At 54.0% G+C, this 25,614-nt stretch overlaps 1 protein-coding gene across 1 annotated transcript in view; it reads right to left on the bottom strand.

Annotated features, from left to right (window-relative positions):
* The window catches only part of KLHL29 (kelch like family member 29), a 300,062-nt gene that overhangs the window by 58,223 nt on the left and 216,225 nt on the right, over window positions 1-25,614 (bottom strand). The window contains exon 5 of the mRNA XM_028099660.2: window positions 1,661-1,802. Coding sequence (XP_027955461.2) covers window positions 1,661-1,802 — 142 coding nt within the window. The remainder of the gene's footprint in view (window positions 1-1,660; window positions 1,803-25,614) is intronic.

Below are 25,614 nucleotides of genomic sequence, written 5' to 3'. Positions count from 1 at the left end.
TAAGCTGAGCTGACACTGAGGTGACCCAAGCGTGCTTGTGAGTGAAGCCAGAAGACACTGTGACAGGAAAGGCAGCCTGGGTCACCGCTGACTGAATAAGTGTGGGGCTAGGTCTCCATCACCCAAATGCCACCTTGGTTTTCATGATGCTGCTGAAATGGCAGTATAGACTGAGGGCAGGGAGACTGAGGAAGAGAGTGGGGGCCAGGGGGCCACTCAGAACCCCCAGGCCCAGAGATGAGAATGGGAGCTGGGAGCTCCCTCACAGAAACAGGAGGTTAGAGAAAACTAGAAGCTGGCAAATATTGGTGAAGCAGTGCCGGCAAGATTCTAGAATAGGCCCCTAAGGGGGACTGTCCCTAAGTCTGAAGAAAAGGAGCCAGCTGTAAGCCAGCCTGGTGTCTTAAGCACAAGACATGCCATCCTAAGCTCATTTCTCTCCAGGATTAGCCGGGGAGGCTGAAACGATGCACCAGAACTTGGGAGCACAGCTAGTGACTTCTCCAGGAACCCTGGTGAAGGTACAGAGATGCCGGGCCATGGCGGCAACTGATTATCAGAGTGCGACGGGCCCAGAGGACGCTGGGGACCTGAGGGAGGTCTCTAGTGATGTGCACTGAGCCCTGCTCACGCTATTTGTCAATGAGTTGTATGACAGGGAGGATCTCACCACCCAGTCTGGAGGTGACATCATATCGGGAGGGTTAGGCACAGGTCAGCAATAGAGAGCTGGAATCTAAGAGATCTTAGGAGTCGTAGGGGAAGATACTGACAAGGACTTGCCTGTGAGTCCCCACACCCCGCTGCCCGAGGCAGATTGAGGGGACGGGGGTCAGAGTTGTTGCCATGACAGTCTTGGGGTCTCACCGGTGACAGCGCATGTCTGGGGCTAGCAGCCAATCAGAAGTGACCTAAGACTGCAGTGGTCAAAGTAGAGGGGCTGAATGAAAGAGGTGCTGGTCATAGCACATGTGGGCTCTTTGCGCTGGGTTCCGGGCCCTGAGGGACGCAGAGGGAGAAATAATTCTCTGGAGGGCAAAGGAACTGGCAGCCACAGGCTCTGGAGTGCGGCCGAGGGACCTGGCATGTGTACCCTGCAGAAGGCTTGGAGCCGAGGATGAGTGGGATGTTCAGGTGTCTGTAGGGCTGTGGTGTGGAGGGCCAAGCAGACGAGTTCTGTGTATCCTAAGGGCAGGTCTGGGACCACTGTGTGGTAACAGGGAAGGTGTTGTTATGGTCAGAGCTGACCCAAGGAGGCCTGGAGTGCTGTAGGAGGTGAGGAGTCCCCAGTCCCGGGGGGTGGAGCATCCCGGTTCTCATTTCAACATTGGCAAGGCAAAACCTCCTTGGAAGGCGTGACTTGAGAGACGTATGAACCAGAGTCCTGAGGTTTGGGAAGGACTATTCAAAATAACACAAAGCAGATTCACAGTCACTCCTGTGATGTCACCCTCACTCCCTCTGCCTCCCCCAAAGAGAAAGGGGTAGAGATGCAGCTACTGCCCAGGACACACAGGGTCCCTGCCCGCAGGCAGCCTGAGGCCTGGGCTGCTGCAGGCCCGTGAGCCGGGACCTGCTGAGGAGCTGGAGTACTCGGGGGGCCTCTGACACCCTTCCCAGCCTCGGCGTGGGAGTCTCTGGCTGCTGATGAAGTACACACCTGGATTGTCGCTCTCCCTCATCTGTTTGGAGGGTGGCTCATCAGTGTCCCAGGGCGTGGACTGATTGATGGGCGTCTGCCCCCACCGGATGCTGGTCGTGAGTCCCTGGGACTGATTGTCCGCTTTGGAGATTCCAGGGGCCTGGGGAGGAGCAGAGCAGGAGGATGAGCACGGCCTGACTGGGGCTGCTGACTTGGGGCCCATCCCCGAGGTGCCACGGGGCCAGTGGCAGAGACTGGGCCCCACACCCAGCGCCACCGGGGAGCTGCAGAGCATTTGGGCTTAGTGCTTGTAGGCTTCTGCTGCAGTCCCACCCCCAGGAACACCCAACCCAGTGCCTCCCCGGCCACCCTCTGCAGTCAGGCCCCATACCAGTCTCTGAGGCCCCCACGTGCCACTCCACGGAGGAGGTGTGGGGAGGGTAAGGGCCTGAGACCTGTGGGAGGACAGCTCAGCACAGGTAGCGTCTCCCCTGGGACCCTTGGCTCCTTGTTGTGGGAAGGAGGGAGGCTCTCTGTTTCAGATTCTCATTCTCTAATTTAGATTAATGAGAAAATGAACCCCAGGCTGAAAACAAACATTAGCACAACATTGGTCTCTGAGCTACAGCCTTGATGGAATATTATATGGTCATTAAAAATCATGTTTACTGAAATGCATAATGAGATGGCAAAATGCTTACACTATAATGTTAAATGAGAAAAGCAGGACATAAAATGACACAAATAGAAGCTCACATGTAAAACAGTACGTGTAGGAGAGAACAAACTGAAATGCGAGCCCGGGTGTTATTCTTGGTGAGAGGAATATGGGTAACTCCTATTCTCTTGTCTCTACTTTTCTGTATGCTAAATTTTCTACTATGGCCATTACCATTATAATAAGAAAAAAAAAAGAACAAGAAGAAATTCAAAAGCATGTTGGAGAGCCTCGGATTGGGATCACTGTGATGTGGCGGGGGTCGGGGGGTGGGGGTCTCAGCACAGGTGGTTTCAGGAAGTTTCCACAGTTCCCAAGACTGCAGCCAGAGCCCCAACCAGGTTTGGGATGAAGGAGGAGGTGGGGTGGGGGGCAGAGCCGGCTGTCCCCCAGGGGGGCCTGAAGGGGCATCTGCAGGCTTCTCTCAGGTAAGGGCCATGGTCTTCCTGACTTCTCACAAAAGCTGACCCAGTGAGCCTGCTGGTGGGGGCAGCGCCCCACTGGGCCTCCCTGAGCAGCGGGAATGGCTGGGTAGGGGCAGGTGGAGGGGAGGGAGGACAGCACTTATTGGATCTTTGATGCCTAATGCAGATGACAAACAGCGCCTGCATTAGGGCCGGCTGGGAGGAGCGGAGCCGTATCCCATTAGGACCTGTGGGCTGCACGGAGCTAATTGCATTAGGCTGCACTTTATCTCTGGCCTGCATTTCAGATGCTTTGCTTTTGTGAACAGAGCAGGAAACAAAGGGAAGAGTGAATCTCCGGAGGAAAGAACAATTCAATGGACAAGCTTCCTTCTCAGAGGCCCCTGCCCCATTTCTGTCAGTGGGACAGATGGGAGCTTGGGGTTGGCTGTGGGGGTGGTGGTGGGGGTTGCTGGGGAGGGGGCTGGGGATTTAGCCACACTCACCGATAGTCCTGTGGCACTTAGGGAACAAAAGTGTGGCTTCTATAGCATTCTGTATAGACAGAGGGCTTTGCAGAGCGCCCTGCTTGCAGCCAGCTCTGCATTCCCAGCTTCCCCTGGGTGCTTGTGGGCTGGGAGGTGCAGAGGTCGCTTCCCATAACCAGAGGCTTGCGAAGGGGAAGGAGCCTGTGGGATGTCCCATTCAGGGCCCTGTCTGGGGGGTGAGGTTTGAAGGACGACACTCCAGCCTCCTCAGGCACCCTCCTTCACAGACAGTACAGAGACCCCTCTGCCAGGAGGGGGTGCTGCAGCCCCGCTCTGCAGCCCGGGGTTCCTGGAGGCCTCTCAGGCCAGAGGCAGGTCTGGTTTTCAGGGTCCTCCCGCCCTTGCCATTTGTCCCCCGCTGAATCAGCATGGTGCCTCCCCCGCCGGGTACTTTGGGACAGGGTCCGGAAGGGCTCTGGGAGTTTAAAGGCTCTGGGCCTTATGGCAGCGGCTGAAACCAGTAGAGGGGGTTGGGGTCTCCTCCTCCACAGTGAGTAACCCGATTCTGAACTCGAAAACTTCAGGAGTTCCTGTTTTTGCTCTAAAACTGTGGGGTTTCTGAACTTGAAACACTGCACACTTTTGCAAGGGCTTAGTCCCTTGGCTCCAAAACCCTCCTGCCAGGTCATTCACCAATGCATTTGTTGGTTAGTTGGTTTGTTCAGTAAACAAGCACTGGGCCCCTACTCCCTGCCAGGCCCTGCCCCGGGGACACTATGACTGAGACTCAGCCCTGCCTTCAGGCAGCTGCTCCCAGTGGAGTGGAGCACTCAGCTCTGCAAACTGTATGCAAGTCAGCCTCCCGAAGGAAGCCGGGGTCACAGAGGTGAGCCCGGAATGGCTGGGTGCAACCGGGGTGGTTACCACACGCCTACTGCTTGGCTCTGTCTTTCACGACGATTACAAGCAAGTTCTTATGTACAAGAAAGCCGTTCTGCTGTGAGAAGGGAAACAGGGTCTTTCATTTTTTCCTTTGGGAAAGATAAATAAGGCCACTCTCTCTACTCGCACTAGCAACTTCTGAACCTACGAGCAAATCACAGCTCAGAAATTTCTATTTATTTATTTTTAAACAATGAAATGAACATTCCTTTCTCCACTCCCTTCAGAAAAAACTGGATACAGTTGTGCATTTTGCCAGGGGCCTGGGCGCCCAGGTGGGTGAGGGATGTTGCAGCTGGTGATGGGAGTCAGCTGGGCCTGACCAGAGCCCTTCCTCCCGCAAAGGGCTCCAGGCCCAAAGTAAACGCATGGTCTCCAAAGTTCTGGAGGCTTCGGGAGCCCTGTGTGCGGGTCCATGGCTCCAGCTCTGAACCGAGCTCCTGCTAAGACTTTCTCCCTTGGTCCGGAGTCCGCAAAGGTCTGTGACTCCACCGAAGGCTTTCCAGGTCTCCCCCAGCCCGAGCAGGCCTCCCCAGTTCCACTTCTCCTTGCCAGGGGGATCCCAGCACAAGAATGCCACAGAAACCAACCAGGAGCACAGCCCAGGCAGGGGGGAGGAAGGCAGGGCTGAAGGAAGCTCCCCTGGCCCCCTCCCACTGCATCATCTGGGACATCGGTGACATCACCCAGACATCTGGCCTTTTGCCAGTGTTCCTGGTCATGTTTCTGCTCCCCTGACATGATGATCTTCTGGGAGGAGTGACAAGAGAGAGGTAGATGAAGAGAGCCCTCCTCCTGCCTGGTGCTTCGGAGAGACCCTCACTGCCCATCACTGGGCTGGGCAGGCTTCTCTCTGCTTCCCTTTAATGAGATGGTAATAGGATGCCTCATTAACGCCGCAGCTTTTAAACCCTGAGCTCTTGTAAATTTTCAAAGGTCACATTTTTACGGCAGCTGACAGCATCCTGCTTCTTTCAGCGACTGAAGAACACTAAAGACCCCGATCCTTTATGGATGAAGCTGTCTGTGAGGTGGCGGCACAGGCTGAGGTGCCCGCTGGTCCAGGGGCGGGAACCTCACCGGGCGACAAGCCTCACAGGGCCCCTGGCTTGTGCTTTACCAGCCTCGGGAGACCCAGGTACACATCGCCCACCGAGCTGCACTGGAGGCCTGCTCTGTTTGGGGGAAGGTGGGGGGGCCAAAGTTAGTGCACAATGCAAAGATGCCTGGCAGAGAGGGGTTAGGGGGCACTTTTCTTCCCACGGAGCACCTTGTGCCCACCAGGCGGTTCACCCGTGATGCTGCAACTGCCCAGAGGGGCTACTTTTTGCTAATTTGTCCACCGAGAGGGAGGCCCTTTTTTCTACTTTGCACAAAGGTGCCATGTAGGTGAGCAGCATCCCAGGTGGTCAGGAAGGTTTGAAAGATGATGGGATGGAGCTCGCTTGGGGCCCCTCACATGCCCGCTGGTTCTTGGATGCGACAATCAGTCTCCGCACAACGCCTCTCAGGGCCTATACAGACCCTGGCCTGGTGGGCCAGCTCCATGACACAGGGACCCGGCGCAGAGCCCGGCCTCCCGTAGGTGCCCAGGGAACGAACGAGCGGGCCGCATCTCTGAGCTCCGGTGTTGGCCAACATTGGAGCATTTAGGGAGGCATGGGGCGCATTTCAGAAGAGCGGACCATGTCATGGAACAGAGATGTGAAGTAGCTCGGTGCATGTGGGTGATGGGAGGCAATGAGCTCCCCTGACTGGAGAGATGAGGTTCCAGACTGTGGGGGCCTTGTGTATTGGGCCCCCCAATGTCATTGCCCTGAATGCTGCCAGAGGCTGCTTGGAAGCCTAATGCCTGGCTCCACTGGCCCCCTCCCATGTGCCCGAGTGGGATGAAGATGTGGGAGGCTGAGGTTGATGCCCACCTCTGTGGGGCTGGGGGGACCACCTGGAGAAACCAGAGCTCAGCCTCTCTACTGTTTGCCCAAGGAGGCCAGAAGATGGTGACTCAGTGGAGCCTGGAAGTCAGGGAGAACATCCAGAAAGAATGGGGCTGGCCTTGGGCCACAAAGGCTAGGCAGGATTCGCTAAGGGAGATGGATTTGGGCCGAAGTCGCCACCTAGAACCTTACAGCAACAAGTGATTTCCCCGCCTACATACATTTGACAGAGCCAGGCTCCGGAGTCCACTTTTGGGGTTCAAGTGGCCTCCCCTGGGAGGAGTGACCATGCCAGCACCCATGTCCGTCTCCTGCTGATGCTGATAAACCTGCCTCCGCAGACCAGAACCTATGAATCTTGACCTTCTTGTCACTTGTGTGGTGCTGACAGGGCTGGCAGGGACTGCCTTCTGCTGGGCTTCCCTGAGCACGGCTGGGCCCATCCCTCACAGCAGTGAGCCTCCCCCCTCAAGGGACCCTGGAGCCCCCGAGCCCTCACCTCCATTTAATTGGTCAAAGCTTCCCTGCCCACTGTGGCCCAGAAGCACCACGGGACACTGGGTCATAGTGATCGTCAAGCTCAGCTCCTGCCCTCGAGGAGTGTACACCAGCAGGATGGGATAGGCCTGCACCAGTACCCAGAGGATGACACAGGCTGGGAAAGCAGGAAACAGACCCATGAGGCTATGATATTATGACAGCTCAGGGCCAGGCCTTTTAACAGGACTCACAGCCTCTGCCTGGGTCCCTCAGCTCCCCGCTATCAGATGAATACCACCGAGTGACTCTAGTCAGCACCACCGAAGCAGCAGATGGTCTAGCCAAGACCTCTTGGAGTTTGTGCACAAATCTGTGTGAGATACTTTGAAATATTGTTTAAAGCCACTAAAAGAAAAAAGATACACAGTCTACTGTGTATATCGCAAAATAGCAAAAGACCAAAAAGTCATCTGCCTGTTGCTCTTGACATATAAATGCAACAGTTCTGTATGTATCCTTTGTGTTCCACAGAGGATGCCTGCAGCATAACTCTAGTGGGGACCGTACATAAATGCTTTAGCCAAAGCTGGTGCAGCCTCTCCCCAAGCACACCCCAGCTGGGTGGGGGTGGGGGGATGGGGCCTTGGGTGAAGACTGACAAGCCACAGGGAGGACAACAGCAGTGGGTAACCGGGGGCTGACAAAACTCTGAGCTTGACCTGCAGCCTCGGTTTTGTCTCACGACTCCCCGTAATTTCCACCTAATTTGGAAAAGACAAGTATTGGCTCTGGGTTTTGAGGGCCCCTTCTGACGAAGGACTGCTGTTGATGTGGCCTGAGCCCCACAGTGGACCCTGGGCATCTTCTCTGCCTGCCTTGCACCTTGGCAACATCCCCCATCTTGAGGTGGCAGCCAGAAAACTTGCTCTACCAGCTTCCCTTGCAGCTAGATTCCAGGCGTGGGTGAGGTCTTGGTCTGGAAGTTGGGCAACGTGAGGGAGCCGGCACAGCTCCGAGTCCACGGTCTGCCGAGGTTGCTGGTAGAGACCCACGGATTTGGGAGCACACCGATGGTGGAGGCCCTGGGGTCCCGGGCATAGCATCAGCTGTGAAAGCTGCCGTTTCCTTTCCCTTCTTACTCTGGAAGGTTCTCAGGGCTCGTCTGAGAACAGCAAGAGTAGGTTCCCACCCAGCTCCCAGAAGAAGTGAATATGCTCAGGCCCCACTGACCACCAGGCCCTGGGCTACGCTGGGGAATCACATCATGGTGGCAGCTGTGTGCACAGCGGGGCAGGCCACTCCCTGCCAGGAGTGGATGTTTCATCTCCTTCTCGGCATCCCTCCCCCTGCAAGGCACTGAGCCTCTTCATGGTGTCTACTCCACCTGTGGGGACAGATGGAGGCCAGTTTAAACTTATTCAGTCTGATATATTGGGGACTGAGTGTAGGAACCTCCCTGAGGCTCTTGTACCACGAAGGTGAGGCCCTAGGAAGGCAATTTTTACTTGAAGAATGGTATTCTAACGTTGGAAATCCAGGTTTGGGGAGGAGCTGTTTTGGTGTCTGGGTTTTTTAGATTACAGCTGATGTTTATACCTAGGTTGTTGGCTTTCAAGGACTGGCAGGTTGTCAACGAGAACACAGATTCCAAGGACACACAGGTAGGGCACTGACCACTGCTAATGTAGGGATTCTCCAATGTGAATGCACATAAGTATCTGGGGGTGTATGCATGTGTTAGGAATGCAGGCTTCTGAACCCACCCAGAGCTTCTGGTTCAGTAGGTCTGAGACAGGGGAACCCTGAGTGTGGTGGTTTAATAGGCCTACCAGGGGATGTAGGTAGTCCATGGACCTCACCCTGGGGAGAAATGAGTCTGGATGTTCAAGTTTGCAGGCCTGTGTGCCTGAATGTGGGGGATCTAGGAGCTGAAGCTGCAGGCCAGGTCCTGAATGGGACAGATTTTTGGGTCTTGCTCAGGTGGCTCGCGGGAGCCGGCTCCTTGGTGACACCGTCTTCATGGACCCCTGGTCCCAGCCTCAGTTTCAGGGGGTCAGAAGGACATTCTGTCAGATGTGAAAGCTATAAATCTGTGGCTTCTGGGAAGAGCAAATGACATTTATGGGTCTCTCAGTTCTCATTTCATGATTGCCACTGAACTACAAACAGGAGAATCATCACAGTTAAATCCCCACTTGGGGCTAGGGGAGGCTCTCCGGAGCTACCCCCCCACTCTCATTAATGAGGCTGCCCTCTCTGGCCCCCTGGACCCAGGCCAGTGCCCTCGGCCTCCCCTTCAGAACACTGCCATAATGTGCTTCGGAGACCGCTGAAATTTCTAATAATACTAACCAATGATGTGTTAAATTGAGACACTTCTGGCTCGAATGCCGGAAACTGCATGATGGTTTAAAGGACCAGTGCTTACCTTTCTCTATCAATTTGCTGCTAAATTACTGCTTTCGGAGCAACTTACAGAAAAGTAATTCTTTATTTAAATTTTAATTTCAATCTTGTCATTTTAAATATATATTCAGATTCCAATCATATTACAGAATATGATGATGTCTTTGGGGGGCAAGTGTTCCTGCCGGGAACCTGGGTGGGGGGGAAGATGATGTGATGGGGGAGGGTAAGGAGAGCCCAGTAAGGAGGGGGTGACCCCAGAGAACAGCTGGACGAGGGCAGCCCATGTGCTGGGGTGGGAGATAGAATCGGAGGCCAGTGGTCGGCCTCTAACCTGGCCTTGTGACCGCAGGCTTTGTGCCCTGCCCTGAGGGTCTCCAGCAGCCACTGACCACTTCCTGCACCTTCTCTCTCACCACAAGGGCCCAGTGAGCCCAGCTGTAAACACATGCCAGGCACAGATGAGATGGGGCTGCCTGGACTGCTGCCATCCTAATGGCTCACATTTATTGGGCACCATCCACACGCCAGGCACGGGCATGCTGTGATTTCCTTCCATGAGGAGTTCCGTGATTTCACCTGTATTTTACAGATGAGAGTGACAGGGTCCGGAGAAGTTTGATAATAGCTAGAATAGACCAAACTCGGGCCTCTAACCCACGTCTATTCTATCCTTAGACCCTCCGAAGTGATCTGGGATGGCTGGAATGTTCCCAGGCCACCTGGCTCCAGCCTGCCCCTGCTGTGGCCGACAGCCCCATAAACCGGTTCAGCCACGTCAACGCTGCACTCACTGTACCTGTTGGGATAACACTTAGACCTCTCCCCTGGTGCTCTGAGTACCAGCCATGGCCTCCCCTCGCCCCGCTGTGTCCAGCCCAACCGAGCCTCCTGCTCTGACCCTGACAGCACGCTGGGCTTCCCTCGTGTCTCCCACTCCCTCAGACCTCCCAGACCCTAAGCTGCCACCAATGTGTTCCCCCAAACACCGCCAATGGGGTCTCGACACTGTCTAGTGGGGCCCGTTCTTCAATCTCAGAGCAGGGAGGTATAGACACTTCGTCCCCTCTCCAACGCCGACGGTGCTGCAGGGCTCACCTTCCCGTCCCTTCTGTCTCCAGCTCTTCCCTCCGTCCCTCCCTCTCATCAGCAGCCCTTTCCCTTGGCTTTCCAACACAGGGACCGAAAACCTGAAAACTTGTTGCCTGACCACTCCACCTGCCATTCTAGCATCCATCTGCCTTCCTCTTTCGCGGTCATGCCCTCTGTGGCTTCTGGACGCCCCACCTCTCCTCTGTAGCTGTGCCCACCCCTGTGATTCACTGCAGCCATCCTCTGCCTCTGCCCTCTTCCTTCCTCCTCCTTGAAACCCCCTTCCCTTCCATTTCTGGAACAATGCTTTTCCTGGTTTTCTACCAGGGCTCATGCCAGGCCCCCTTTCTCCCTCTCTCAGGGCTGTTCGGGCCTTAACTTCTCTCATAATTATTTTTCTGATAGGAAACATCTGCGAGGTAGCCATTGTTTTTGATAGAACCCAGCTTCCTGTAGTATTCTGGAAGTGCATTTGCTTTTTCCTTTCCCCACATCAAAGTCTGTACCTTGGAGACATTTCTGCTAAAGGTGCAGCTCAGCTGGTTCCTCTTGCAGACGCGAGGCAGCCGTGGCTGGGGCTCGGTTCGGGGCTGTGCTCTCTCGAGGGCCCTGTCTGGGCCCCCAGCCCCTTCCTCTAGCCCCCCACCCCCACGGATGGGCCTCGTGGACAAAAGACATGATAAATCTGGCAGCACCTTACAACTCAAAGCTTTCAACTTTCCTCTAACAACTTTCAACTGAAAACTTCTTAGTCCCATTTCCAAGTTACTTTTCATCCATTACAAAACCCACAAAATTTTCAAAGGGGCTTTGAAATAAGAGCGCCTAGGAAAAAAAAAAAAACCCATCACAAATGAAAGTCTTTGAAAAGAAAGAGGCCCTTTCCTGTGCTTCAGTTCCCTCTGATATCAGTTTCCCTTTCATTCCGCTGAAAGGTGCAGGGCAGGCCTGGCCCTCAGCAGACGCCTGTGATGTGAGGGAGCGAGTGGCCCAGACGGACAGACGGGGCTGAGGAGGAGCGCACGGGGCACCCGCTCGCAGACCTGGGATGGGCCTTTCATCGCCTCCCCCCCACCGCATCCCCGACAGCCGTTGCTCCTTGTAACCCGCGTGGCCTGCTCAGAGGCCCAGCTGCCCTGCGTGATCCCGCTCACCTTGGCCTTGGTGACAACACAGCTCCCTCTGGAGCACGGCGACCGTGTTCATTCTTACCAGCGAAGTGGGCGGGAAGGGAGGCACGGCAAGGCAGCCTCGCTCCGGCCTTTGATGGGACATTTCCCGAATGCCGGCCCTGCAGGCAGTGACACTCCGGGACCACCCCTTCACCTCCCAGCCTCAGAGCCCGTGACACGGCCATCCTCGCCAGGGTCAGCCCTAGACTCACAGATGCACACCCGACAATAGCCGTTGTGGTGCCTTTGTCGTTCTCAGATTTGACATCCTCAGTGAGTCTGGTGAGGAACGGTCCTCTGCGCAGGTGTGGGGCTGAGCTAGGAGCGGGTGTGGGGACACACGTGTGTCCCTGACTGAACTATGTGCTGGTCCGGCCTGGCCCTCAGACGCCTGGACTCTGAGCACCCAATATGAATTCTGAACCAGGCTCCCAGGGGACGCAGCGGGCTCTTTCTGGGCCAGGGACCGGCCTGGCCACTCTGCCCCACGAGGCCCTGCCAGGCCCTCCCTAGCGGGCATCCTGGGATTAACCAAGCCCGCCTTGGGTGCAGGACTCACCCCGGAGCCAGTAAGAACCCCAAAATGAGTTCTGGCTGGCTGTCTGCCTCTCCCCCCGGGGGGTCCTTTCTTCAACAAACACCTAACACTCCTTTTAAAACTCCTGTGGTCTACCCTTCGAGCCGTGGGCCTCGGCAGAGGATTCCTGATTTTTTTTCACACAGACAAAGGCTTGCCGGGGAGAGGGGACAGTTCTGAGTTCTGAAGGCCTCTGCCGTGGGACTCGCACAGCCGACTCTCCGAGCGTGAAGTTAACTGAAAGCTCGGCAAGGCGGGCCTGACACAGACATCTTTAGCAACCTCATTAGAGCCTGAACAAGAGAGGGGATTGTGGCAGGGTCGCCCCAAGGTCAGGCAGGACAATGAAACAAACAAGGCAGCACAAATGTCCCTGTGAGACAGCTCCTCAGACGGGGTGGCACCGCTGAAGGAGCTAAAATACTTCTATTGCTGGGACTTCAAGACTTAACTGAAGCACGTCAGCACCTGAGTGTGTGTCTCAGGACTGGAGCCTAGATTCTCACGCGGTATGGGACTGACCAGCTCTGCGGTGGAATATTCCAGAAGCATGCAACGAAGGACTCCCTGAACACCTTCCCAGCTTCCTGGCCCCCTCTCTCTCTCCCTGCTTTCTGCTTGCTTAGGCTCTCTGTCAGGAGAACAACTTGCAGCCAGGCAGGGCCCTGAGGGAGAGGAGTACCCTCTGGCCACAGTCCAGCTCAGCTCCCTCAGTTCAGAATTGAGGTGGTTTGAGTTATTTTATTTTACTTTTTTTTTTAAGGAGATGGCATCATTCAGCACCAGTCCGCCTCTTCAGAGAGCTTGCTGGGTAGACAGATTCTGTCCCAACTCACTGGAGGTCCAGGGGCAAGAGGGAAAGCGGTAGAAGGGGATGGGAGTCACAGGGAAGCAGCCCTCTCGGGGCAGGTAAGTCTCTCTTCCTCAGGAGTGACAACGGAGGACGAGCAGGGTGGTGGGTGACCAGAGCAGCTGAAGGCCCTGGCCCTGCTCTGCAAGGGGCTGGTGCGACCACTATGCCGTATCCTGGGTGCGTGAACCTGGCTCTGCACGGAGACGGCTGAGAGATGGCATGCGGTGTTGCCATCTGTGGCTGCTTGCTGTGGGTCCCTGGGTCAGGTTGAGGGGTCCCAGACCAGCCCCCTCCACTGATGCCCCATCCTCTGGGCGGGTGCCCAGACTGCCTGGTCCAAGGCTGCCTTCCCTTCATCGCCGAGTGAGGCCTCCTCCCTGCCATGCCCTGCTGCCTGACTACCGTAGCTTCATCCGTCCCGTGCCGGGGCTCATTGGCTTCTAATGTATCATTCATGCATTCATGCATTCATTCATTCCTTCACCTCACACTTACCGAGAAACTAACCCGTGCTGGGCACACAGTGATGAATAGTCTATGGCCTAGGAGAGCACACAGGCTAATGGAGGAACCATAATCAGAATGATAACAGCCAACAACTGTTGAACCCTTAGATGTGCCAGTTTACAACCCTCAAGGCCTGGGGGTTGTTTGAGGCCAAGGTCTGGCGGTTCATCTCTGTTTTGTACTGAGTCGGCTCAGGCAGCCATAAAAAATACTGCAGACTGGCTGACATAACAACAGAACTTATTTCTCATGCTTCTGGAGGCTGGAAGTCCAAGATCAGGGTGTCAGCATGGCTGGGCTCTGGTGAGAGCTCTCCGTGGTCTGCAGATGGCTGCCTTCTTGCTGTGACCTCACACAGCAGAGGGAAAATTCTAGTCCCTCTTCTTATAAAGACACCAATCTCTTCATGGGGGCCCCACCCTCATGATCTCATCTTAATCTAATTATCTCCCAAAGTCCCCATCTCCAAATACCATCACGGTGAGGGTTAGGGATTCGACATTCGAATTCTAGGGGAACACAGTTCAGCCAATTGCACCTGCAAAGCATGCACACAAGGAGGGTGTGGAAAATGCTGGCTGAATGGAGTGAACCTCGGTCTGCTGGCTGTTTCTGGGCTCCACCAGACCCGGGGGGTGGGGGGCATTTAATAGAGGGACACCCACGGGCCTGACCAGCATACGGTGGGTCTGCCCACCAGCCTGAGCTCTAATTTTCTGATGGTTTGCTTTTTTCCTCTCACAGCATAATCTCCATGATCTCTAGTCTTTCCTGAATGCTGTTGGAAGGCTTGTTGTATTTATCGCCGGAGAATCTGCCGTGCCCCTGTGCAATTTTCCATTGTCATGGTTCATTTTAATTTCCTCTAAGGCTGTTGGCCACTCTTCTGTTCAGAAATAGCTTGTTCCACTTAATAAAAGTGCTTAAATATGCAGACACGAGAAGTTTCCTTTGCTTGCTCCTAAATATCACAGTAAGTGGAGTGAGTTCCGCGTACCCTGCCTCATGCAGTTAGGCTGAGCACACGCCAGGTGGCTTCCCAGGAAGGAGAAGCTTGGAATGAAAGGTGCAAGGATAGCAACAGGATCCAAGAATTTCTAGGGGAAACCCAGCCAGTCTGGACGCCACACATTGCATTGTCTGGCTGACAGCACGCAGGTCTCTGAAGTGCCTCCCCTCTCCAGAATGATCAGGGCTCTGCGATTGAGGCCTGTTCCCTCTCTAGCTTGCCCTGTGACCTTGCACAAATCAGTTCGCCCCTCGGAGCCCCTGCTTCTTCACCTATAAAACCTGCATGATAATCCTGCTCCCAGAGACTGATTTCAGTGAAGAGCGGACATCCCCTATTTCCAGGGCCTGGCACAGAAGCTGGGACAAAGCAAAGAGCACACAGCATTCAGGAGACAGCAGCTCTTCTGACTCGAAGGGGACCCAAGAATGCAAGAAGGATGCTGTGCCCATGGCAGTCTTTCTTCTAAATCATTTTGCTTTGGGCTACTGGGGCCAGAGGATCCCCCGCAGGCTGTGGATTATGGAGAAAGGACAAAGGAGAGGAAAGCAGGCTGAATCTAAATTCACACACCACACTTGTGGGAAGCCTGGTTGGCCACGGGACCAATGCCAGGGCACCATGGGCTTGGTGGCAGCTAATCCGAATTGCAGGTCAAATCCTTAGAGCTGCGTTGGGCTTGTAGTCCCAGAGAGCCAGGGGCAGAGTCACAGGGCACCCTTCTTTGGCTTAACTAACAACATTTAGGAACCAAGAGTCTAGGGTGCCCGGTGGAAGGGAATAGGGAGGAGGAGGCATGAATCACGGACTTAAAATTCCTGATAGAATGGCAGGTCAGGAAGCCAATTCTTACCCTGTGGGGCTCAGCAGGACGTGGAAGACTCCTGGCCCTGCAGAGAAACCCCAAGTTTAGCTCTGGGGTTGGGATGGGGGGCAGGCGGTGCCCGAAGTGCCCCAGGAGAGGGAGGTTCAGGCAGCCACGCGCCACTCACCCTCAACGCCAACTGCTGCTCCCGAGAATCACCTCTAGGGGGCTGTTCACTTCTATAAACACCCCCAAATAAGCCCGTCGCCTCACTCTGCATCCGGGGTCAAGCCCTGACATCACAGCGTACATTGCTCAGGCAGGGGTAATTTATAGATCCACTTGAGGTCACTGGTAAGTTGAGAGCAGAGATAGGGGAACCCTCCCAACCTGGACCTTGGTCACAGCCAGCCTGTAGCTCTCCTCTTCTGTGTCTTGTGTCCCTGTGAATACTAGACTCCAACCACCCACAAGGTATGCATTCTACAACCCTGCCCCTGGACGACACCCAGGTTTACACATGCATGCATGTTCACAAAGATGCACAAGAGCGCACGCGCGCGCGTGCGCGCACACACACACACACACACACACACACACACATTTGCCTACTGACACACACGTACCTTCTCCACTCCCACGCAAACCCACACGGCCCCAGCCTGCTCAGGCTTTGGGGGGCACTCCAGCCCCCACAGGGCAGGGGATGCCGGCAGATGCCTCCGGCTTGCCCCAAAGAATCTTTTTTTCTCCCACAGCTCTGAAACACAGAGTCCCCCATGGCTACTTTGAGCTTCCCTCCCAGACACTTTTTCCTAAATCAGCTTCCAATCTGACTCATTCCAGTTTTAAAACAAGAAAACATCAACAAACACGATGGAGGGAAACAGATGGTAACAATTACAGGAGGGAGAAAACAGAGCCGTTCCCTCTAGAAGGGGCAGGCAAACATATTGTCCCCAGACAGTGCATCGCCCCCCAGCTACCCCTGTGTGAACCCGGGTGCCGGGCTCCCTGGGACCGTCCCCACCCCAGGGGACGGGCCAGCCCTGGAGGGGCCATGAAGGCCTCTGAGCATCACAGGGCAAGGCCCCCTGAACCTGGCAACAGCCTGTTCTCCGGGGAGGGAAGTCTGGACGTTCCAGCACATTCCAGGCTACCTCACTACCTCTGACGTCCTGTCTAAGGCCCGAGATGTGGGAGGGACGCTTCCTCCCCTGCTGTGACTGGCCCTGACTGCCCTTCAGGACTGCAGCCGCCTGTCTCACCTGCCAGAACCCCTGAGGGCAGGACAGGGTCTCTCACTGTGGGTGGTGTGTGCCAGGCTGCCTCGTTCAAAGGCAGATCCTGCCACTTACAAGTGGGATGAGCTGAGCCAAGCTAACAGACCTCCCTTTGCCACCATTTCCTCACCCCTAAAATGGAGATAATTCTAGAACCTACACCATACGAGTATGAATTAATATGTGCAAAGGACGGAGGACCGGGCCCAGGGCACATGGATGTCCCATGGGGAAGTTGTCTTGTTGTTACGACCCATGCAGACAGCCAGCTTCTTGTCAAGGTCTGCCGAGTGGAGGGCGTTCCAGGTGGGGGAAGCCACGCACTGAGGGTAGGGCCGAGAGGAAAAGCCCTGCTGTTGAGGCAGGGTGCCCGAGGGCCCGGTAGCAGCAGATGGCCAGGGCCAGGGTCCTGAGCTGGAGTCTGCTGTGCTCTGTCTCCTGTCATTTCTCCATCCTGCGTGTTTTGAGCAGTACAAGGGCTCTGCCCTCTGGCAGATCAGATTGGTGGAGACAGGCAAGGAAACAGGTGCATCCCGGGAAGATCAAGTGCTGTGACAGAGGGGGGCACCCACCTTAGCCCTGTGGGCCTGGGAAAGCTGCCTGGGGGAGAGGCTAAGTCCCGAGTGGCAGGAGGAGGGGTGTGGGGGTGGAAGGATGGGTAATGAGCCGTTCTGGGCACAGGGGGCATGATGCCTTTGGGGGTCAGAACAGCAAGGCATCAAGAGTGAGGGGTTCGAGTCATTACTGGAGTGCCCCAGGCAAGGATTCAATGTCTCCAAGCCTCAGTTTCCCCATCTGCCGGATGAGAATTATATTTCCCTCCATCCCAAGCCTCATGTGAAGAATAGAAGTAAGGTTGTGTATCAGAAGTCCCTAGTTGACTCCTAGCACGTGAGGTGCTCACCACAGGGGACCTCCGTGAACCCACCTTTGGGACAGGACTTTCTCCCACGGGTCCTGTCTTAGCCATGTTTACGCACTTGAGCTCTCACGCAGGGTAAACGTTCCCTGGCACACCAGTGATACTGCTATGGATTGAATGTCTGTGCTCCCAGAATTCATATGTTGGAATACTAACACCCATGTGATGGTGGGGGGCCTTTGCGAGGTGATTAGATCTCAGAGGTGGAGCCCTCACAAAAGGGATCGGTCCCCTCTCTGTTCTCCAGTGAGGAAACCGGATCAGTCGGCAGGCTGCAAGCTGAAAGAGCCTCTCACCAGAACCTCATGGTGCTGGCATCCTGACCTCAGCCTTCAAGCCTCCTGAACTGTGGGAAATAAATTTCCGCTGTTGAAAAGCCCCCCAGGTCATGGTATTTTGTTCAGGCAGCCCGAGGTAGATAACACACGCACCCTCCCACAAGGAGACACCAGTTGGCACGCACTGTATAGGCCATATCTCCCCCTTTGCTTCCATCTGGCCCCCTCTCCCACCCCTGGGGCTCTGCTGAGTCTCTAGCCTGTGGGAGGTGCTGTGGCCGCCCCTATTCCAGGGCCCTGGATAAGGTGGGCTGCATTTAACCACCATAGAGATCCATCACTCGGTGCTCATTGTGTCAGGCGGCAGCAGGCTGTGGAGGCTCCGGGTTGAAGGGGAGGAGGGTATATTCTATCCCTCCTGGTCCCGTCCCAGGGTCTGTTCCTTACAAATGTGCATCAGGCAGCTTCTCTGTTAAGCATCCCAAAATAAAGAGGGGAGACTCTCTGCCACACGCTATTTTGGCAGTTGCTTCTATTTTAAACGTATTGACATCCCCTCTTGTTCTCCTGGGGGGCTCAGTGTTTTCAAATTCTTTCCGGTCTGTGCATTTCCTGGCTTGGAGGAGGCTGTCCTGTTTGCACCAGGGGCCAGCATGGTCCTCTCTTCCTGTTTGCTCTGGGCACCCACTGCTGTTCCTTCTTCGGCTCTCTGGGTAACCTGGACAAGACCCCTCTCTCCTCTGGGCCTCATGTGCCACCCCGCTGGACAATAGCAGAGGGTCTTGGCTGGCCCCTAATGTGTGTCTTGAGCTGCTGGGCTGTGTGCCATTTAAGAGCCATTTACTTGCTCTCTGAATGCTGGTCTGGGCATGGGGACCTGGCTTCCCCGGCAGGTTTGCCCCCGGCTGTCCTCATCATATGGGCACACAACAGCCTCGGTTTGCACTTCTGTCTCTGTGGGCTTGGCCTTCTAAGTGTTGGTGTTTCTCAGGGTACGATGATATTCTCATGCCTTCCTCTGCTATACCTGCACGGGACCCTGCTTGCACTTCTGGACCTAATTATTGCCCAGCTGCCAAATCTTCAGCACCTGTAATTCCAGACCCCACATGTTCAAATGCCGAGCAGACATCTCCACTGGGATATTTTGCCTGTGCCTCAAACTCAGCCTGTCTTCCTCCCCAAACCTGCTCCCTCTGCCCTGTGTTGGGCTCCAGAGCTGGTCCCAGCCCCCACTGTGACGCAGGCAGGAGCAGGGACTGAGTTGTGGCGGCCGCTTCCGGCCACTGCTCTCCTCACCCACCAGCAGCCTTGTGGAGGCTCCCTTCTGCGGTTCTCCCCGCAGCCTGCACCACCCTTCCCCTTAGTCTAGCTTCCAGCTGGCCCCACGGTTACCTGGTGGGGGGGTCCACCCCAATCTCTCTGCTGTGTTGCAGCCTGTTTTTTTCCCCTAAAATGTAAGTATGACCATGTCACTCTTCCTCTAAAACTCTCCAGCCCCATAGTCTAAGGGGTGAAGTCCAAACTCCCTGATGTGGTTCCCAAAGCCCTGCGGGCCTTCTGGGCCTCATCTCTCGTCACTCCCAACCTGCTCCTTCCTCCTCACCAGCACCGCCTGGCTCACAGTCGGCAGCTTCATGTCTCCACACCTTGGCCCAGGGGTGTGCACTCAGCTCCCCTTCACCAAGGCTCACTCCATCGTATCCTTGAAGACTCCGCTCAGGCATCCTCTCCTGGGAAGCGTTCCCTCAACAGCTCCCCGTCCCGGCTGGGCCACAGGTATCACCTCTGGGCTCCCAACACACCCACGAAGATGGAGCCCTGTGTGTTCCTATTTGCTCATCTGTCCCCGCTAGGTCATGAATTCCTCGAAGTCGAAGACTGTGCTTTACCTTCAGGAAAGGGTCCGGGACATAGTAGGTGCTTAGTAAAGTTTCGAGGGGTGAATGAAGCCTTACTAGGGAAGCTTCTCCATGATGCTCTGGGAGGGTGGGTCTTTATGCAGTTGTTGGCTTTACCAAGGCCCCAGAAAGGCCTCCAACTCTCTCTCCCTGGTAGAGTTCCAGGGCGAAGTGTGTTTTGAGTCCTTTCTAATCAAGTTGTCAATGGGGAGTCCTGACACCAGCATTGATTTTTCACCAAAGGGGAGGTGGCTTCCCCTCTGCATTCTGCATCCTGGCCGTCAGTTCATGTGTTTAGACCCCAGTCTCTTCTGTCCTCACAGACCAGAGTTCCTGCCACTGAGATGCTTGGATTTCTAGAAGGGCCATAGCCAATGCCCGCACAGATGGAGCCATGCCCTTGATCCATTTCTTCCTACCCCTCTGGGAGCACCCGCTGGCCTCAAAATGGTCCACCGGCCCAGGCTGGGACCAGACACTTAACACTGCAGGAGAAGCGAACCCTAGCTCTCCCCGTAGCCCCGGAGATGCCCCCAACTGTGAGCCTCACCTGCTGCAGAGACCGTCACAGACCGTTTCATTCCCATTTTCCTTTCCCTTCCTGCAGGGGATGGGCAGAGGAACAGTCACTGAGTCTGGGGACCCAGAGGCAGGGGCTCTGGCTGGAACCTGCCACCTGCAATTGAGAGGCCAACCTTCCTCAGCTGAGTGGTTGCAGCTGCTGGGTGTACGTCTGGCTGCTCTGTCTCCCAGGAGCCAGGTTCAGGTCTGGTTCAGGGACAGGTAGCGGACAACACAGCTGGTGTGGCCAAGTCCCCGTATATATGTGCTTGTGCAGTGCCCTTCTCTGCTTGCATAAGCCATGTCCCCTGCAAAATGACATGTTCATGGAGGCGTGCCCGGGATGGTTAATTTTCTTTGTCAACTTGGCTAGGTCATGGTGCCCAGGTATGTGGTCATACACTATGCTGGATGTCTCAGTGAGGGTATTTTGGTCAAGATTAACATTTATTTTTTATTTATTTATTTTTAAGTTTTTATTTAAATTCCAACTAGTTAACATACAGTGTAATATTAGTTCTGGTTATACTGAGATTAACACTTAAATCAGTGGACTTTGAATAAGTTGATTGCTCTTCCTGATAGGGTGGGCCTCATCCAATCAGTTGAAAGCCTAAATAGAACAGAAGATTGACCTCCCCTGAGCAAGAGGAGATTTTGCCAGCAGACAGCCTTTGGACTTGAACCGTAACATTGCCTTTTCCCTGGGTCTCCAACCTGATGGCCCACCCTTGCCTGCTTCCATAATCACATGAGACAGTTCTGTAAAATAAATATTCAGTCTCTGTATGCATCCTATTAGTTCTGTCTCTTTGGAGAACTCTCATTAATAAATCTCATTTATCAAAATCGCACCTTTCTTGCATAAGGACTAGTGGGCATCGTGGAAGGGAGATCTGTCCCTCATATGGGGCATATGTATTGTATCTTTATTAAAAGTTTGGGCATGCCCTGACTTGAAGGGTCCCAGGTCTTGGCGAAATGGGCCCCTGGTGAAATGGGTGATTTTTTTTTTTTTTTAAGATTTTATTTATTTATTTGACAGAGAGAGACACAGCGAGAGAGGGAACACGAGCAGAGGGAGTGGGAGAGGGAGAAGCAGGCTTCCCGCCGAGCAGGGAGCCCAATGCGGGGCTCGAGAAATGGGTGATGTTTTTATAGTGGAAGGATCACTACTACATCCCAGGTTGTGACTTTCCAGGGCAGGCAGTCTAGCAGGCCCCCAAGTTTTCAAAAAATGCAAACCTGGCCATGCCACTCCTGTTTCAAGCTCCTCAGGGGCTCTACATTGTCTTCAGGGCAAAGCTTGAGCCCTGCCATGCAGCCTGTGACTACCCCCAGGACCAGGCCCCCGTCTGGTCTCCAGCTTCATGCCACACCACACTCCTCACATGCTCTTGAACCCTCCCTCTTCACCCCCACCCACTCTTTTCTTGTCTCTCTGCCTTTGTATTTCCAGTCCTCACTGGAGTGTTCTGCCACCACCTCTTTGCTTGCCTAACTGGAACTTAAACTTCAGCACAGGTGTTACCTCCTTCAGGAAGCCTTCCCTGACCACTCCCTATGCCCAAGTCTGGGCTGTATCTTCCTCCTCTGGGCTGTGATAGGGCTCAGGGCTGATCTTGATTTTGAGACTCCTCACAGAGTATTGTCTGTTTCCTCCTCCCAGTTGTGAGTTCCTTGAGAGCCTGGGCTGGGACATAGTTGGCATGATAAGTGTTTGTTGAATGAATGAGTGAGAGTACAAATGAAATGGTCACTTCATATGGTTTCTCTTGGATTTTTCCCAGTTGAAACGCTCTGGTGGGTCACAGACTCATTTTTGCACCATTTTCATGGATAGGGTAATATTATTGCCAAGGCTCTAAAGTCATGTGTCAGCTCGTGGGTATTGATAAATCTGGTGAAAAGTGCTGATGATCTAAAATAAGAAGATGATAACAAAATTTTGAGCATTAACTCTATTAAGTACTGAGCTAAACTTTTTACTATCTAGTCTAATCTACTCCTTATAACTAGGTTCATTAAGTAAGCCTCAGAGAGGTTACTTAACTCGCTCAAAGCTGCACAGCTAACAAAGTGGAGTTGGGATATGAAAACCTGTGTACTTAGCTGCTGAGCTTCAAAGGCTAGGATTATTTTAATTCTTGGTAATAGTGCCTAGGTGAGCTATATATAATCTGTACCAACTGGAGCCCCCACCCCATATGGACCCCATAAGGGAACCCCCAGACACGGCTGGCCATGGGGTGTAGATGCCAGGTGATACCCACTCTCTCAGGCAGGACTCTCAGCTCCTCTCAGTTTAGGCTTGGGTCTGTGTCCTGTGGCCCCTCCCCCGCCCTCCTGTCAGCCCCAGGACCCTGTTGCCTGGACAAAAACAGAGGCTGTCCAGGTAAAAAGGAGTCAGGATCTCTCTGTGGCTGAGGTCCACCTTGGGAGGTGCAGTTAGTGGGAGGGCAGCTGCAAGGCAGCTAGAGGGTTTTCTGATTTTTTACCAAAGCATGTCTGAGTGGGAGGGACTCTTCCAGGGATCTGGGTCGCAATCACAGTAAAAGGGCATCTAGAGCACACCAATGATGCTAAGTTTTACTTCTAGGAGCTCAGCAGTACCTTGCGGGGTAAGCCCAGGCCAAGCTGGGAGAGGGGACGTGGAGCTGGGCCCGAGTCCTTTGCTCTTCCAAGGGCCATTCTGAGTGGGAGGAGCCAGGAGGTACCAGGTGAGAGAGGCAGGTGGGAGAGGCTAGGGCTAGGCCCATTTCCCTGTCCCTCATGTCACCCTCTCCTCATTTCCATTCACAGCCTCTGATTTTCTCAGCAGAGAAGTACGACTGGAGAGCCTTCTAGAGCCACTGGTCATTTGTGAACAATTTGGAGATTTAATGACTCTCTTGTCTCATAGAAAACATAGCTGATTTGGTCAGGTTATGGATTCAGGAAAGATTGTAATATTTCAATCCCTGAATAATTAATGCTTCCTTATTTTCAGGGTTCTCCAGAGAAGCAGAACCAATGGGAGATATGTGTATATATATACATATATATATGTATATATATGAAGAGATTTATTATAAGGAATTGGCTCATGTGATTATGGAAGCTGAGAAGTCCCAAGATCTGCAGTTGGCAAGCTGGAGACCCAGGAGAACCACTGGTGTAAGATCGAGTCCAAAAGCTAGCAGGCTTAAGACCCAAGAAGAGCCAATGTTTTGGTCTGAAGGCAGGAAAAAAAACCAATGTTTCAGCTCAAGCTGTCAGGCAGGAGGAGTTCCTTCTTATTCGTGTGAGGGTTAGGCTTTCTGTTCTATTTAGACCTTCAACTGATTATATAAGGCCCACCCACATTAGGGAGAGCAATCTGCTTTACTCATTCCACTGATTCAAATGTTAATCTCAGCCAGAAACACACCCTCACAGACACATTGAGAACAATACTTGGCCAGATATCTTGGCCTCCCTTGACCCAGTCCAGGGGACACATAAAATTAACCATTACACTGTCTACTACAACTTTCACAATTATATCGCCTCTTGTTGCAATTTTTGTATGAATCTGTGCTCTGGGTAGGGAGAGTCCAGGCAGGGGGAAAAAAAAAGCCAAAACAATAAGAATACTATGCAGGGCTTGAGAATTCCTTCCATGATTACAGAACTTTTCCACTGGTTCTGCCTTGCCAGTAAATACTGCCCAATCCCAGGAGAGGCAGGGTCTGCCTCTCCTCCACCCCCGCCCCCAGCAAATCAAATAAATAAGCCGCTTCCCAGCCACATCTGCTCCCACATCCCAGCATATGCTCTGCCTCGCTTGCTTCTTAGCTGTTCAAACTAAATGGGCAGTGTCTTCTGTGCTTCCAACACCCTTGGGTACTTCTCCTGGCCCGGCCTTCCCAAGCTGCTGCTTCATGCATTACCCACAACATCAAAAATGTTCCACTGGTGGTTTCAAGATTCCTAAAAAATAGATTCAAAACATCTTTAATACTCTCTGAAGAAGCAATACATCACAGAAAAAGCTGTAACCTTTAGTACTGCTGATATTATCCAGACTGAGGGCTGATTAGCAAGGTAGCTGCAGCCAATGGGCATTCTGCAAGCCTGCGGCTGGAGGGGCACCTAGCTTGTCCGCCCACTGTTTACACTCCCAAGAAAGGAGGCTGCCGACTTTCCGAGTGTTTGCCTAATGCCCTTTTATATAACCTGGGAAAGAGTCACCCTACTCGAAGCCGATAGTTCCCAAAAAACAGCCATCCCCTATTAACACAACATCCCGGAAAAGAATGCCGACAATTTCTATAGCAATAACAAGTCCTGCCTGGAAGACCTTTCCCTTCCTTTTCTTCCCGTCCCAGAGCCAGGAGCACAGAGCTCCGGCTGAGCCTTCCAAGGCAGCGAGACAGAGGGAAGGCTCAATGAAGTGTTAGGTATGCAAGCTTCACAGTGCCCCAAAGCCAGCAAGGAACCCCCTGCCCCCAAAGGACAGGGAGTGGGGTGGGGCGGCGGGCCCACACGGGCCTCCCTGTCGGGTGACTCCTGCGAGGGCCTGCAGCGTGTGCCCTACCTGACCGAGGGAGATGCGGCCAGGAAATCAGCTACTTGGATTTGCTAGGTCGTTTACCCTCGTTTCTTTCTGAAGGTTAATGTTATGGGCAATCAAAGCAAGCTGAGAGGAGGAGACGGAGAGGCAGAAGAATGGAAATCTTCAAACCAGGAAAAGGTTTCGTTTACTTTTGGTAAATAAAAGTGTGTTCATATTTTCACAAAGATATTTCTATTTCGCCAGCTTGCTATTCACGCGGGGCTGGGCAAACACGCTGTGATGCGGTCACACTTCTGACCCAGGGAGAAATGGAAAACGGAGACCCAGTGTAGGGATCCCCTGTGGTTGTCCCTTAGCCTCAGAAGTCAGAACAGCTTCCTGCAGCGGATGCCCAACGAGGCTCTCCCGTCTCTGCCTGCTTTGGTCTGAGTGGGGATCCTGTTGCGAGCCACCCCAGGAAGAGCGCCAGAGACCCCCCCCCACCCCGGCCTCAGCGTGAACCACAGCACCCCCCGTCGCACCCTCCGTGTCCTTGGACAGGCCGCCGGCCTTCTCCCAACCTGTTTCCCGGTTTTCTGGGGGTGGGGTGTGTCTCACAGCCCACGGGGTGGCTAGAGTGATGGATGCGGAACCCACAGCCCAGGTCCCTCCAACACGAAAGCTTGTATTATGATTCTCATTATTCTAGAAAATGTCTTCGAGAATTGTTTGCTTGGTGATTGAAACTGTGTTTCTTTTTAATAAAATCTTGATTTGAAAAAGGCCTGAAGGCACCTCTGTTTTCTTTATTCAGCAGGGCAGGGAGTATGGCAAGGGCGATATTTAGACACCCAGCAAATGCCTCCCTCTGACCTGCCACGCTCTGCTCTCCTCCTTCCATCTTTCCCTCTTCCTCCGAGCTGAAGAGAGGTTAGATTAGGTAAAGTAAGAGCTCTGAGGCCGCCACCAGAAGGAGGTGCACCCAGCCTGGCTCCAGGGAAGAGCGAAGAAGAGAGGCTGGTGAGAAAAGAAGACCGGCTGCTCCCTGGGGCTCCCCGGGGCCGAGGATCAGACGGGGAGTGTGGGGGGCCTGCGGGGGTACGCTGGGGGCGTACTGCCCC

The sequence above is a fragment of the Eumetopias jubatus genome, unplaced genomic scaffold, assembly GCF_037043125.1.
Source record: "Eumetopias jubatus isolate StellerSeaLion01/CBP00866 unplaced genomic scaffold, mEumJub1_p1.0 scaffold_9, whole genome shotgun sequence".
Taxonomy (NCBI): Eukaryota; Metazoa; Chordata; class Mammalia; order Carnivora; family Otariidae; genus Eumetopias; species Eumetopias jubatus.
Note: the sequence above shows the minus strand (reverse complement) of the source record. Positions and strands in the feature narration are given on the sequence as shown.